The sequence below is a fragment of the Myodes glareolus genome, chromosome 6, assembly GCF_982192425.1.
Source record: "Myodes glareolus chromosome 6, mMyoGla1.1, whole genome shotgun sequence".
NCBI lineage: Eukaryota > Metazoa > Chordata > Mammalia > Rodentia > Cricetidae > Myodes > Myodes glareolus.
This window is the reverse complement of record NC_142031.1, coordinates 9,274,010-9,289,693: the sequence shown is the minus strand read 5'-3', so window position 1 is coordinate 9,289,693 and position 15,684 is coordinate 9,274,010. Positions and strand designations below refer to the sequence as shown.

At 44.0% G+C, this 15,684-nt stretch overlaps 1 protein-coding gene across 6 annotated transcripts in view; it reads right to left on the bottom strand.

Annotated features, from left to right (window-relative positions):
- Vps13d (vacuolar protein sorting 13 homolog D) overlaps nt 1–15,684 on the bottom strand; it is a 222,268-nt gene that overhangs the window by 128,237 nt on the left and 78,347 nt on the right. For 4 of the 6 annotated variants that reach the window (XR_015002163.2, XM_085690301.2, XM_048461274.3 and 1 more), the window contains exons 34-40: nt 14,836–15,046; nt 14,190–14,264; nt 8,391–8,597; nt 6,100–6,189; nt 4,205–4,345; nt 2,981–3,103; nt 811–885 (exon numbers count right to left, since the gene is read on the bottom strand). Coding sequence is in view for 5 of the 6 variants with exons in the window: in XM_085690301.2 (XP_085546427.2) it covers nt 811–885; nt 2,981–3,103; nt 4,205–4,345; nt 6,100–6,189; nt 8,391–8,597; nt 14,190–14,264; nt 14,836–15,046 (922 nt within the window). In the remaining variant the exon portion in view is untranslated. The remainder of the gene's footprint in view (nt 1–810; nt 886–2,980; nt 3,104–4,204; nt 4,346–6,099; nt 6,190–8,390; nt 8,598–14,189; nt 14,265–14,835; nt 15,047–15,684) is intronic. The other 2 variants (XM_048461275.3, XM_048461276.3) reach the window with 1 other exon arrangement.

Here is a 15,684-nt window from a genome sequence, read left to right as displayed (position 1 = left end):
CTTTCGGTTTACCTTTCCCTTTCTTTTGACAGGGTCTTACTACATAGTCATGGCTAGCTTGGAACTTATGATCCTCCTGCCTCACCTCCCAAGTGCTGAGATTACAGATGTGGACCGCCAAACCCAGCTCAAATGCCTTTTAAAATAAGATATATCAAGACCCGTGATCTGGATTTATCACAAACATTTAGTCAGATGAACAGTACTCATTAACACAAAGGAAGAAAGGCAGCTTGGCGATGCACACGGTGGCATTTCTTTCTGCTCTCACTCACCAGTCCATTCTCCAGGCACATTCTCTTTCCTCTCTCCTAAGTACATAAATTCCTTTGTAAAGAAATGAAAGATTCTATCCAAGCAATTTGTTGGGAAATACTTTGTTGGCTCTCTGACTAGTGATTACAGCTCCTGCTTCACAGAACCCCCGCATCCCCATGAGAATACACGCTGGCTGAGGATTCTGTAGGCAAAGTCATGCGGCACTGCCTGCCAAAGGATGGTGTTCCTCCACCTCCTTCCTTTTCCTTGGAAGAGCCCTTCATGCCTTTGGCGTATCTGTCACTGGAGGTCCAGGGAAGAGACGGTGAAGACGCAGATGTCACTCACGACTGCAGCCACTCCATGATGAGGTGCTGCTGTGCTCCTCTGCTGCAGACATTCTTTCAGGCTACTGAACCAAAGTACTTAAAACTGAATATACCCCAATTCAGCTCCACTCAACAACACTCATGAAAAAAACAGTGTATGAATGGACATGGAAAGCAGTTCTTGAAACAGGCAAATGGCGCAAGCCCTCTGGCTGTACTGTACCTCGAGCATAGGTCTGGTACTCTAGGTTAGTCAGACTGGCTGTACTCCTAGTTCTAAGGTAGACAAGAGGGAGGCCTGGTAGACAGGAGAGACAAAGTTAGAGAGTAAGAACAGGTGCGGTGAGGAAGAATCACCTCCACAAACACGAGTTGAAAACATTACAGATGGCATGCATCGTGCAATTGTGAGCCCTTCCTGACTGCTAGGAGCCAAGAACGTGCTTGGCAAAGACAGCAATTTTCTGCAAGGCTTTGATGGTGCAGCTGTGTCAAGGCACACTGCCCTTTTTCTAATTAGGCAACAATGAATGCATTGAACATACCCTTGTAGAGAACAACAAGTCTTTGGGAAGGTTTTAATTTAAACCATGTTATGTGTTGGCCCAGAAAAGTCTAATCAGTATGGATTTTAAGGGAGATATGCCATTCCAGTTGGAAAAGCGCAGGAGCGACAGAGTGCTGGTCACTGGCCACCTCAAATACTCAAGCAAGAGTCAGTCTGGCCTCCAGATTCCAGCAGTCCTTTCTCGGTTTATCTCACAGGACTAAGTTCCAACTGAACACACACCTCACAAAATCACCTGTACTTCTCATAAACTGATCAATGGAGTCATGACGCTGAAGTTCACCTAAGGAATAAGCCCTTGTTGAAAGGCTCACAACCACAACAGCAGCAACACAAAGCAAATGTGCTCTGCTCCCTGCTAGCTAGATACAGTGAAACAGCAGGGGGTCCCCGGTTCCTAAGGAGGAACTTCACACTGAGGTTACTCTGGGAGCCTGGTTTATGTCTGGTTTCAGTCAAAACCTAACTTTGGGGAGAAATATGGCTAAAGTTCTCAAATAAGATCTGAAAATTAGTAGTCAGTTCAACACGGTTGAAAGCTACTAATTTGAAAGTCAGCGCTACACATGTTACGGGAGGTCTCTTAGACAGCTTCCAGGAAGACACAATAAAAAGACATTTGCTGTTTAAGTGTATCAGTGTCGGGTGGCTAAAATAGTGTATCACATCAGCCTCACTAACCATAAAAATCAAGTTCTAATGTAGATAGGGCGATTTACTAACAACAGAAAGAGGAGAAAAGTGTAAGAAAGAGGGAGTGGGCCTTCCAGAGCATCAGGTCTTCCTGGAGTGGGCACTAACTGGATTGAGGTCACCAACTACAGAGCTCCCTTCAGAACCATGCTCTCTTGGATATACAAGGATTGCTTTAAAGTCTTATGGACAGGCAAGGCTGCTTTTCCATCACACAGATTAGCGTTAGGGGAGCTGCAGCTTGGACTCAGAAGCAAAAGCCTGAGAAGAGAGAACAAGCCAGCCGAAGCTTTTGTCTCTCCTTCTAGAAACACGAGGCAGTCTGCTCACACACCCCAGGAGAGGCCAACAGGCACAAATGCTTCCTATGCTAAGAAAGCCCATCTTCCCTGGACTGTTTGCAGACCAGATGGAATATTTACGTATTCATGAGCCATGTGAAGTCCCGCCAAGACTCTCCAAAGAAACCACACTGAAAGAGTTGGTGCTGAGCTGAATTTGGATGACAATGGCTTGTGGAACAAGCAGGACCTGTAGTGTCTGTCACCATCTCCCCAGCTCTGAGGCAAACAGAGCTCCATGCTGAGGCATTCAGCAGGACCAAAAACATCATCAACAAAGAACACACTGACTCCTTCCTCAAGTGGCCAGTATTCAACTCCTTTATGCACTATGAACAATACAGGCCCTTCTTTTAAAAAGGTTTTTCCACTTGGGATCTTGCCCTCCCTCTTTCCAAGAATACATACAAACCCTCTAGTGCTAGCTTTAAATGTTTTTATAATACAGTTTTAAAAAATTCTGTCGACTGAAAAATCAATTGATTTTGCCCAACTGAAAATAAAGCGACCAACAGCGTGTCCTGATAGGCTCTCCGGTGTCACTGGAAATCAAGAGTAAGGGTTTACAGATCCCTCTCCCCCACATCGGTGGAATTAGAGCCTGCAGGAACAGTTCAGTCGTTTGTACCAGAAAACCGTCTTTTCCAAAGACTAAAACCAACAACGGAGGCTAGTCAAAACTTCTTATGAAGTTCTCACAGAGGACGACCATTCTATATGAGTCTCTTGGTGAAGGACTGCTCTGTAGATTAACACTGATACAGACAGGCCTGTGCTTATAGAAACCTTACTTTGTCCAAAGCATGGCGGATCCACTGAGGAGCCCATCCAGTCTTCAGACTTGGCTGACTCTGTTTCCTTGTCTTCTTTACAGTAATCTGCCAACCACGACTCCTTGGTACTGACATACTGATCTAAAGAGAATTACATGAAGACATGAAGAGGGGAGATAAACAAGGTAAAAGGTTCATATCAAATCATTTCAATTCAGCAAAACAAGCTTTTACTAAGCACTTCCCTATATGCTGGGTCTATGCTAGAAACTGAAAAGGCTGGATCCTGGAGACAGCAATTCCACATGGAAAAGATGAAAGCCATCAGAAAAACTACCTCCATGAAGCCACCCATGGTACAAAAGGGGCTAAAGCAATGACAGAAATACAACACTGTGGGACAGAAAAGGGCAGACTGACTCTGCTTGGGCAAAAGTGGGTGGTGGGTGTATACCAAAGTCCAGGGAAGTCTTTTGACAGGCAGACCCGTGCTTTGGTTCTTGAAAAAGTGAACAGAGACTCAATGAGACTGAGGATGGAGTCACTAGCAAAATTCTGACATAAAGTATACTTGGGTGCCGGATCTTCATTGCATACAGTGGAGAAGAGACAAGGCAGAGAAATCCAGATCTGCAGATGGACATTTCAGGGCCAAAAAAACTTTAAGAAGGCATGTCATTGGCTTGGCAATTCTTTTAAGTAAATCATTTTCAGAGTTAAGTCAGTGTGGCAGCTAATAGGAAACAGCACAGAGAATTAACTCATTCGGCTAAAGTCATACCTTAAAGAACTGCTCTGTACCAGGGTACGGCACTGGGCGCCTATAATTACAGCCACTTTGGAGGCTAAGGCAGAAGTGTGAATTTGAGACTAGCCTAGGCTAGACTACAGAACCTTGTTTTTTAAAACAAACAAATAAAAATTCCTCTGTGACTGAAAAAAGCAAATCTAAGTTCACTTCTAGGGTACTTTATGAAACCTACAGACAAGTATTATGAGGAGAAAGTACATGGGGACCCTTTGTGATCCCTAAGCAGCCTCAGCTCTAGCTTGGCCACAGAGAGCATTAACATGGGGACCCAATACTAGAGACCAGACTATGGTTCACTAGGAGAGCAGTCATGATGAGGAAGTGATGGCAGGCACAGGGCCAAGCATTTGCCCACCTGGCATCCTTGTCTGCAGGCAAAGGACTCGTGTTACAGAAAGATGTTAGCCTACAGCAGGCACCGTTCCACTCACCAATCAGTACAGAAGTGATGTTGATATCCAGGCGGGGTTTGGCCTTGGCCTCCAGCTTCAGTCGTGGAGGATGGAGACGACTAGCTGCCTGTTGTTGCCAGGATACAGAGCACGGCCATGGCTCAATAAATGGCTCCCAGCCTAAAAGAATGCAGGAAATAAAACATCTGTTCAGCAGATATCAAGGGTTTACAGGAGAATACTGTTCATGAGTGCTTAGCAAGGACAGAATACAGCCTAATGGCTCCAATTCCATCTCACAAGGAAAGAACCACCTGTGGCTACAGGTCACCCTACAGATGCCTGCTGTCCATGGAACAGGCCTGGAGGAGCATTAACACTCCCCATCATGCTCTTCTCCAGGTGGCAGGAAGAAGGGCAAGGAGGACACATGCTCTGTTTCATTAGAGCTAGCCTTAGGTTAGAGAGGAAAAGCAGTGGCTTTAGCTAAGAGCTCCTACATCAATCCATCAATCCATCAGCTGAACCAAAGCACACTTGAAAGCTCATTAGCTTAATTTTCTCAGGTTTTTGTTTTAATTTTACAATGTGTCACATGTATAAAAGGAATTTAAACAAGATTTTATTTATACACATACACACACACACACATAATTTAAAGGAAATACTACCACAAGCACTTGTGTAAATCGTTTGAAATAGAAATTTAAAAAAAAAAATCAGGTTAGGCATGGCTGCATACACCTTTAATTCCAGAACTTGGGAAGCAGAAGCTCTGTTGGGTCTGAGGTCAGTCTAGTAAACATGGCGAGTTCTAGGACAGCCTGGGATAGGGAGAACCTGTCAAAGAAAGAAAGAAAGAAAGAAAGAAAGAAAGAAAGAAAGAAAGGAAGGAAGGAAGGAAGGAAGGAAGGAAGGAAGGAAGGAAGGAAGGAAGGGGAAGGGAAGAAAGAGAAAGAGAAGAAGAAAAGGAAGAAAGAACTAGAAAGCGACAAGTCACTGCGAAGTCTGGGTGCTAACTAACCCCCCTCCTTTCTGACAACCTGCCGCTCCCTGCAACCATCTGCATGAACCGTTCTCTGCTTTCTTGTCTGTCTTATGCTTTTAGACTTTGTATTTCTTAAGAGCTGGTTGATTTGTCTATAAAATGTACAAATCATATATAAATGGATATATTTATATTATATATATTATATCCATTCAGATGGATATATAAATGAAATTCCATATGTATTCTTTTCAGGTTTCTTTGCCTCTTAAGCACATTTGAGCACAGTTTTACTCTGTGCTGGTGAAGCTGACCGAGATGTGTTTTCTGCCGATGAGTAGCACTCCACCAATCTAATTCGCTCATTTTACTCCTGAAAGATGTTCGCTTGACTCTAGTCTCATCGCTACTAGGAAGAATAGTGCTATAAACACATCTGTCCGTGTGTGTTAATGCACAGACTTGGAAAGGGCGTGCAGATCAGCTCCTAAGATGCTTGTGTTCACCGTCACTAGGTCATGAATACTTCCCAACTACACAAACTAGAATTTCTCTTCAGAAGCTATGGTTTCATTTGCACCCAAGTATGTGCCACACTCCACTCCTGCCTGGGTTTAAAAAATTGTATTTTGGGTCAAATTCAGAAGAATTTCCATGAGTTCCAGGACAGTCTGACTTTAACAGACTAGCCTGAACTACAGAGTAAGACCTTGCCTCCAAAAAAAAAACCCACAAAACCAAAGAAGCTCAACTCTTCAAGACTAGCTTTCTAGCCTTTGAAAGACTTGTAAGTACAATCACAACATATCAAACACACTTGTTGGTCTTTCTCAGTCTCAAATCACCACCCCCCCTTTTGTTCATGTAACATGTATACAGCAATGGGCCCTGGTAAACATTTTCATTTATTCTTTTAATCCTCTAATAACTTACACTTTATACTGACCTGATAGAGCACGGTTATAATAATCTCCAGAAAGGGTGAAATGGGCATAACCCTCAGGGCTAGTTCTTATGTGCTGAAGAAAATTCAGACCTGCAACAGAAGCAAATCTCACTACAGAGGTAAGAGCAAAGCTGGCCTCCACAGATGAGCTGCATTTCAGACACTAACTGCAGCTCGTACTCTCCCTCATAGGAAAGCACACATTATCTCTACCATGTAGGTTTGTGCATAAGTTTTCATGTTTTATACCCACTACATTCAAATATTATTATTGTGCTGGAAAGATGGCTCAGTGGTTAGGAACACTGGCAGCTGGGGAAGTTGAGTTCTATACCCAGCACTCAAATGGCAGCTCACAACCATGTGTAACTTGAGTTCCAAGGAACCTGATAACCTTTTCTAGCCTCCATGGGCACCAGGTAGGCAGTGGTGCACATATATACTTGCATATAAAACATCCAAACACATAAAAATAGAAACATATATATCATTATCTTAATTTGTGAGTTTTTTTGGCACTCCCTTAAGCACTGTACCTAAAACATGGTCTCGCTCCCCTGACCTCATCCCCAGCATACAGGTCAAGCCAAAGCCCTATATAAAGATAAAGGTATTTCTCCCTGAATGCATGGAAAGAGGGCAGTGATAAGAGAACACTAGCTTAAGTAGATTTTAGTGTGTTTGTTAATTCTTTGAGATTTTATATATTTTAATCATATCTATCCCCAACTTCCCCCTCCTAACTCCCCTCTACACCTCACCCCCAGACAACACTGTAACCCCCTTTTTTTAACCCATCAACTTCAAATTTGAGCTGGGTGTGGGGCCATCCACTGCAGCATAGCTGTCCTAACGGGAGCCTAACAGAAAACTGTGTCCATAGCTCCTCAGACAGGGTGGGCCATGAAACCCTTCTCACCCCCATAACAGTTCAAAATTTTAAGACTTCCATAGAAAACGTACGAAGTCAGACAATTATTCTCTACAGAAAAGACATTCATGCCAGCAGTTAAAAAACCTGAGTGGCAGGAGGTGGTGGCACACGCCTTTAATCCTAGCACTCGGGAGACAGAGGCAGGTAGATCTCTGTGAGTTCGAGGCCAGCCTGGTCTACAAGAGCTAGTTCCAGAATAGGCTCCAAAGCTATGGAGAAACCCTGTATGAGGGGGGATAAAAACGGTGGCTTTTAATTGTGCCACCATTAATTAATTTAATTTAATTAAAAAGCTTTTTAGCACAGAGAAGGGACAAGTCTAGGATGGATAAAGCTGACCTCAAGTCCCCAGAACCAAACTTTACAAGGGAGAGAAGGCTGACAAACAAGAAACCATGGAAGTAACAGGTGATTTTTTTTTTCATGACAGGGTTTCTCTGTGTGGCCCTGGTTGTCCTGGAACTCAGGTAGAACAGGCTGGCCTTGAACTCACAGAGATCCACCTGCTTGCCTCTGCCTCCCAAGTACTGAGGTTAAAGGCATGCACCACCACCACCCAGCTAGTGACAGGTGATTTTCTCCTGCTCCCCTCAGAAGCCATGTCCTAACATGTGCAAGAGGGTACTGAGGAGAAAGCACTCCTGCCCGGGGTCACAGCCTAGCAAGAACACAAGTAGTGTCACCTCATGCCTTCCGCAAGAGACGAATAGGCAGCAGCACCCTTCCCCCAGTCCGTGTTTCACAGGCCCGGGTGAATCTGTTGCCCAGTGTGTTCATGTGCAGAAGAGGACCAGAAAAATGGACAGACAAAGTACCTGGCTAGAGCTCCTGAGGTGATGGAAATTTTATCAGTATTAATCTCTACTATTCCTGGGCAACAGGATAAAGCCACACAAGGGAAATTAAAAATTCTGAGACATTCTTTCTCATACCCATACTTGAGTATGTCTTATTTTCCTCGACTAATACCTGACAGCCCTCACCTATGCCCTTAAGCCTAAACTAAAGTATTTTTACTAAGTCTCAAGTCTGCTTTGTTTAAAAAAAAAAAAAAATCTGGTGGGGCATAGTGGCTCACACCTTTAACCCCAGCACTTGGGGGGCAGAGGCAGGTGGATCTCTGAGTTCAAGGTCAACCTGGCCAACAGAGGAAGTTCTGGAACAGCTAAAGCTAAATGGAGAAACTGTCTCAAAAAGAAAAAGAAAATCTGAAAAACATGTTAAACAATTAAGTTTTATCTTAGTTACTGCACTATGAAGTAGAGGGGAACAAGAAGACAAAGAAAACTTATAAGGCAGGCCCTAGGAACTGAGCAACACTAGGCTGCTGGAGGTGCACCAGGCCAGGCACACTCACGGGAGAAGGTAAGCTCAGCAAGGGGCACGTCGCAGTCCATGCAGTCATCAATGAAGCAGATGCATACACTCTCGGCCTTGACTTCTACTCCAGAGATGTGTGGAGCCGACATGGCCCCCGGGTTGTCTCTACTGCTGGAGGCCAGGGACAGGGACTTCAGAGGTTCTGCATTCTTGAACAGCCAACTTGCTGCCTTCTTCAGCTGACCTTCAAGAAAATCAGAAGGTGAGCATCCCACCAATTCCCAAAGCTTTACAGGGACCTGGGGGGGGTGCATATAAAGGGAATCCTGCTCCTAAGTAAAAAGTAAGCTCCTGCTTGCTGGACACCTTCTCCTCAAGCTTTCCTGCTCTGACTCCCAAGGCCCCCATTTGGTGCCATCCATGGACAGAGAGGTGGGGTGGGGGGAGTAGTGGAATTGCCCAGAGTCTCAAGACCACTTGGTATGCAAACATAATCTCTGCTCTAGTTCTGCACATACTGATACTAACTGTCCTCAAATGTCTTCCTTTGTGCATAGTTTGTCATCTCAATCACAAACTCCCTGAGGGCAGAGAACAAAATGAGGTGTGTGTGTGTGTGTGTGTGTGTATACATATGAGAAAGAGAGAGAGAGAGAGAAAGGGAGTAAGAGAGGAAGAGGGATAGATACAGACAGACAGACAGAGATAGGGAACTATTAGTACCACCTGCCTGAATAACAATATTCATAACAATAACAATAACAAACAAAGTGCAAAACATCCTCTTGGTCCCAAGAAGAAAAAAAGAGGAAAGGGACAGGGAAAAAGGAGGAATAGGAGAAAAGGAAGGAGGAAGACAGCAATGTCAGCCCACACTCAGAATGTGAACAACACACCTGCTTGAGGGCCTAGGCTCTGGAGCAAGGACACCCAGCTCTATACTGATTCTGCACTTCCCAGCTACTGAATCTTGGACAAGCTGTTTGATCTCTGGGCCTCACAGCACTTGGAGCAGTGATTCTCAACCTGTGTGTTAAGACCCCTTTTGAGGTCAAAGAACCTTTCACGGGGTCACCTAAGACCACTGGAAAACAGGTATTTACATTATGATTCATAACAGTAGCAAACTTGAATAGTTAAAGAATAAAAACCAGGGCTGGAGAGATGGCTCAGAAGTTAAGGGCACTGACTGCTCTTCCGGAGGTCCTGAGTTCAATTCCCAGCAACCACATGGTGGCTCTCAACCATCTGTAATGAGATCTGGTGCCCTCTCTGGCATGGAAATACACAAGTAGTAGGAACGTTGTATACACAATAAATAAATCTTTAAAAAAAAGAATAAAAACTATAGGACAATTAGACGTGACAAGGTATGGAGTTAAATCAAGAAGCAATAATGACTGAGTGGAAACAAAACTGAGAAAGCCTAACAGCCCACCTTCACTGCTTTCAGAGGTCAAGGTGCTTTAGGTGATGTGATGAGTATCTACACACAACTGGTTGCTGTGTGACCTGGGTAGAGTGTCCTCTATGGGAAGGAAGAGTTGTGAAAACACCACGGGTATGTATATATGTGGGTATGTGTACAGCCTTGTTAGTCAGTCAGTGTGAGTGGGCACAGAAAATGGACACCTGAATGCAGTAATTCAGCCACAGAGAAGAATGAGATGATGTGGCTTGAGGGAAAGTGAACACAACTGGACACCATCATATGAAGCAAAATAACTCAAGCTCAGAAAGACAAGTGTCACCAGATTCCATTCAGAAACATAAAACCACAAACCTTATTTGCAATATCACAGTCCCCACCATTTACGCATGAGCACAGGGATGCTACAAGCACAGAGCACTAAGCTCTGTAACTCAGCACCTTTCCCAGTCACTAAAAATTTTGGCAAAATTAGCACAATTTGCTAAGTGGTGGTGGTGCACACCTTTAATCCCAGCACTTGGGAGGCAGAAACAGGTGGATATCTGTGAGTTTGAGTATAGTCTGGTCTACAAAGCGAGTTCCAGGACAGCCAGGGCTGATAACACAGAGAAATACTGTCTAAAAAAAAACAAAAATAAAACAGTCGGAGAGAGGGCTCAGAGGCGAAGAGCACCGCCCGCTCTGCCCGAGGTCCTGAGTTCGATTCTTGTCTGTCGCACCGATAACTTGCTGCAAATAATCGGGGGAAAAAAACCCTAGCACAATTTTTCCTTTGCAATTTATAGGCAGAAAGAAAGATTTCTCTGCCTACAGATCTCAGCAGCCTCAGCACAGGGCTTTTCTGGACATTTCTTTCCTTGCTAAAAAAGTTTGCCTTGGCTTAAAGGAAGCAGTTTGCAGCTTCTCTGGGCACTCTGAATCCCAGAGCACTGCTCCTCCACTCTGGGTCCTTTGTTAGGTTATATAAGGGTTGCACAAACACAAGCACAGGGGTCACTACTGAGCGAGCAGCACACAGAGTATGGACACATTTGCCAAAGGACGACTCATGTCCTGGACAGGACAGAGAGAGGCTTCACCATACTTCTCAGAATGGCTTGAGACTTGAAACTCATAAATTATTTGCAGGCTTTTCCATTTAATTTTTTCAGACCATGGTTTAAAAGGAGGCTGTCATGCAATCTATCAATAAACAAAATGCAGTGTGGGCCAGGAGTGTAGCTTAGTGGTAGAGCACTTGCCTAGAATGTGCAAGGCCTTAGACTGAATCTCCAGTACTTCATAAAGAAAAAGGAACTCTCTTCTCTTCTCTTTTCTCTCTCTCTCTCTCTCTCTCTCTCTCTCTCTCTCTCTCTCTCTCTCTCTTTGTGTGTGTGTGTGTGTGTGTCCATCCTTACACCTGTATACAAATAACACCTAAAAGAGTAGAGAAACCAAAATAAGTGTAAAGGCTGGAAGGAAAAACAACTTTGATTGTATTGCTTTTTCTTAAGAGTTACAAAAGGTGGGGGGGGGAGGTAGGATGAATATGGGATCAGGGAACAATATATTTCAACTAAGGGAGCCATTTTAGGGTTTACAGGAGACTTGATTATATATGGGATCCCAGGTCCAAGGAGAAATCCCCCAGATTGCTCTCTGGACAGAGGAGAGGGTGCCTGAATCGGCCGTGGCCCATGACCATACTGATGTATATTTTGCTTATCACCATAGATCCTTCGTCTGGCGAAGGACGGCTATGCAGTCGGAGGCCCACATTGGAGCAACGGATTGAGCCCCCCGAGGTCCGGAGGGGGAGCGGAAGGAGGAGGAACATGAAAGACGAAATCAGTACTGCGAGGGATGCTATCACCCACTGATACAAGGGAACGGATCTGATGAGAATTTACCAGGGCCAGTCGGACTGGGACTGAACGAGGACGTGATCTAGCCAGATTCTCGGAATTTGGCCGGATTCTCTGACTGTGGCTGGCCCGGGGTCTTTCTGAAAAGCCATTGACTATGACACTGGGACCTGTTTCCTCTGCATATGCTGGATTTTGGGGATCCAGTCTGTTTGGACGCTCGCCTTCCTGGACCTGGAGGGAGGGGGAGGGAGCTGGAGCTTCCCACAGGGCAGGAAACCCTGACTGCCCTGGGGGACGGAGGGGAAGGAGGGGGGGAGTGGGGGGAGTGGGAGGGTGTTGGGAGGGGGGGCGGAAATGGAAACTTTTATAATATAATAAAATTTACTAAAAAAAAAAAAAGAGTTACAAAAGGTTGTTTCCTAATTTTCTGAGAATCGCCACACTGACATCCAAAGGGGCTGTACCAGCTTGCATTCCCACCAACAATGCAGAAGTGTTCCCTTTTCCCCACAACCTCTCCAGCATAAATTGTCATTAGTGTTTTTGATCTTGGCCATTCTTACAGGTGTAAAACGGAATCTCAGAATTGTTTTTATTTGAATTTCTCTGATGACTAAGGATGTTGAACATTTCCTTAAGTGTCTTTCAGCCATTTTAGATTCCTCTCTTGAGAGTTATGTTTAAGTCTGTACTCCATTTTTTTATTGGATTATTTGTCTTTTGATGTCCAATTTCTAGAGTTCTCTGTATATTTTGGATATCAGACCTCTGTCTGATGCAGGGTTAGTGAAGATCCTTTCCCATTCTGTGAGCTGTTGTTTTGTCTTGTTGACTATGTCCTTTGCTTTACAGAAGCTTTTCAGTTTCAGGATGTCCCATTTATTAATTGTTTCTCTCAGTGTCTGTGCTGGCTGGGTTTATATTTCAGAAGTGTTCCTTCCTCAAGACCCAGTAATACCACTTTTGAGTATATATCCAAAGGATGCTCAATCGTGCCACAAGGATATGTGCTCAACTATGCTCCTAGCACCATTGTTTGTCATAGTCAGAACCTGGAAACAACCTAAATACCCCTTGACCAAAGAATGGATAAGGAAAATGTGGTACATTTACACAATGGAGTTACTACACAGCAGAAAAAAATAATGACATCTTGAATTTTGCAGGAAAATGGATGGAGCTAGAAAGCGTTATTTGAGTGAGGTAACCCAGACACAGAAAGACAATTATCACATGTTCTCACTCATAGGTGGTTTTTAAACATAAAGCAAAGAAAACCAGTCTACAAACCCACAATCCCAGAGAACCTGACAATAATGAGGACCCTAAGAGAGACTTATATAGATCTAATATACATGGGAAGTAGAAAGTAGAAAAAGACAAGATCTCCTGAGTAAATTGGGAGCATGGGGACCTTGGGAGAGGACTGAAGAGGGAGGGGAGAGGCAGGGAGGAGGAAAGAGAAAAATGTAGAACTCAATAAAAATCAATTAAAAAAAAGAGTAACAAAAGGTGTGTATGATGTGCCAGGGTAGAAGGGCATAGTGTACAGTGGGCCACAGAAGAAAGGACATGGGTTCTACACATCAGACAAACATCTCTTTAATACGCCTTAGGCCCACATTAATGGATAAACTCAAACAAATTTACTTAATCTATCTGAGCCAGTTTCTTCATCGGAAGTATGAACAGTAATGGATAAACTCAAACAAATTTACTTAATCTATCTGAGCCAGTTTCTTCATCGGAAGTATGAACAGTAATGGCTATATTTCCAAGAGCTAGGAGACTCCACAAGAAAACCCAGAGCCAGGCTGGGGACAGCGATGGAGCTCAAAGGGCTTGCCCACTGGGTTCCATCACCAGCAGTGCATAAAAGGCAAGGTGGCTTGCACCTGTGACCCTAGCGCTAGAGACAGAAACAGGAGGATCAGGAGTTCAAGATGATCCTAAGCACAAAGTGAGTTCAAGGCTGGTCTGGGCTACACAATGCTCTGACGCTAAATCAAACAAAGATGGGCCCAGTCAGATGGCTCAGTGGGTACACACAGTGACACGTGGATACCCACTTACATATACCCACATGAAGAAATAAATGTAATCAATGTTGGTTTGTTTAAAAGCCCAGAGACAGAGCTGTACGCCAGCACATGGTCATATACCACACCAGGAACCAGGACTAACAATTACTTTCCAAGTGCCAAGCATTCCCGAAGGCCAGGGCCTCCTACTCTGACTTCACAGGTAAGGAAGCACTAGCACTGAGAGGCTCAGTGACGTGTCCAAAGTCCCTAAAAAGTAGGGACCTTGATGAGGAGCAAAGGAAGCATCTGACCCCATACAGCCAGCTCTAGTCAACCTCCTGATCATAGAAAATCCTTCAGATCACAATTATGGTCAAGCCAGAATAATACTCAGCCCCCTAAGGATACATAAGGCTTCCTGTGTATTCACACTCTCAGTCCTCCCTTCCTCTCCCACCCCCTCAGAACTGAATAGGAAATGAAAAGGAACCAAGTTGTCAAACAGCGGATCATGAAACCCACATCCAGATTACCTTGACACACCAGGAGAGCCTTGCGACAGTCATCCATGCTGAAGCCCAGCTCCTGCAGTCTAGCCAGCTGTAACTCTAGGAGACAGTTTGACACAGATTACTCCACCGTCTGATGGAAGGGGACCAATACCATTTCCTTTCTTGAGGTAAAATGGGATCCTACTGTAGACCTCTATCATGTGTACCTTGAACTTTTCCATCATTTCCTTATGTTGTATCTAAAAAAGTGGAAGACTATCGTTTAGTGTGAGCAACACTGACTCAAAGTTTTCACAGGAAAAGTCGTTTCAATTTTTAAAAGTCAACTTGTAGATGAGCTGTTGTGAGCAGAACCTAGCTGTAAGCTGGAGCAGTTGCTGTCAAGTCATACTTACGATTTACAATCATACTCAACGACAATTAGATTATGAACAATTGATCTGTGTATAAGAAAACTGAAAAAGTTAAAAGGGGCAGCTACCAGTATGGTAGATAAGTCAAAAACTAGGGAGACTGAGGCAGAAGGATTGCCAGAAGTTTGAGAACACCATGGATGATATAAGACATATCAAATGCTGGACCAGTCTGGTGTAGAGCAAAACATGAGAGACAAAAAGAGAATAAGTGTTATCAAGAAGACTGATTGAGTTTCCAATGAGATACCTACCCAAGACAGGATCTAAGGTGTGCCTTGACCCTTCTCTGATGTCCTCTCCAATTCGAGACGCCCCTGGGAGGCAAGTACTGACAGAGTCTGCCTCCAAGGCTGCTGTGTCCGGGGCTGCAGCACTAGCTTGCTCTGGGATGGACTTTGCAATGGCCAGAAACAGCTGAACATCATTATAGGAGAGTCTAATGTCCAGGGCTTGTAACTGAATCTAATGGAATATAAAAGGTAGCGACAGTTTTAAAGTTGCTTTTGGCTTTGTGCCCCCACATCACTCACACATAATTCCTATTTTATATCCCAGAAGTCAGATATCACCACAAACTTCTCATTTAAAAGACTGCAAAGATATTGAAATTAAGAAAATGATGATGAGGTAGTATCTCAGTCATCAGGTAATAGTCACAAAACTGAATGAAATTTTTAAAAAAATTAAACTAGAATAATTACTAGAGCAATTAATACCTCACAAGATAAGAATATGGCTAGGGGTAAGGACCACCTAATGGTAATAGTTTGTTAATCCATTTTACATAGATCCACTACATTTTTTTTTATCTCTGAAATAAATTGATCAACTCTGATGGGTAGCTTTGTCAACTTGATACAACCTGTAATAACCTGGGAGGAGTCTCAGTGACAGACTGACTGTATTGAGTTGGCCTTTGGACATGTCTCAGAGGGCATGTCTTAACTGATGTAAAGAATCAGCCCACCTTGGGCAGCACCATTCCCTAGGCAAGAGGTACTGAAGTGAGAGTAGAGAAATAGGGCTGAGTCTGAGCAAGAAAACAATCATGTGTGCACTCATTTCTCTCTGCTCTTGACTGTGGATATGCTGGGACTAGG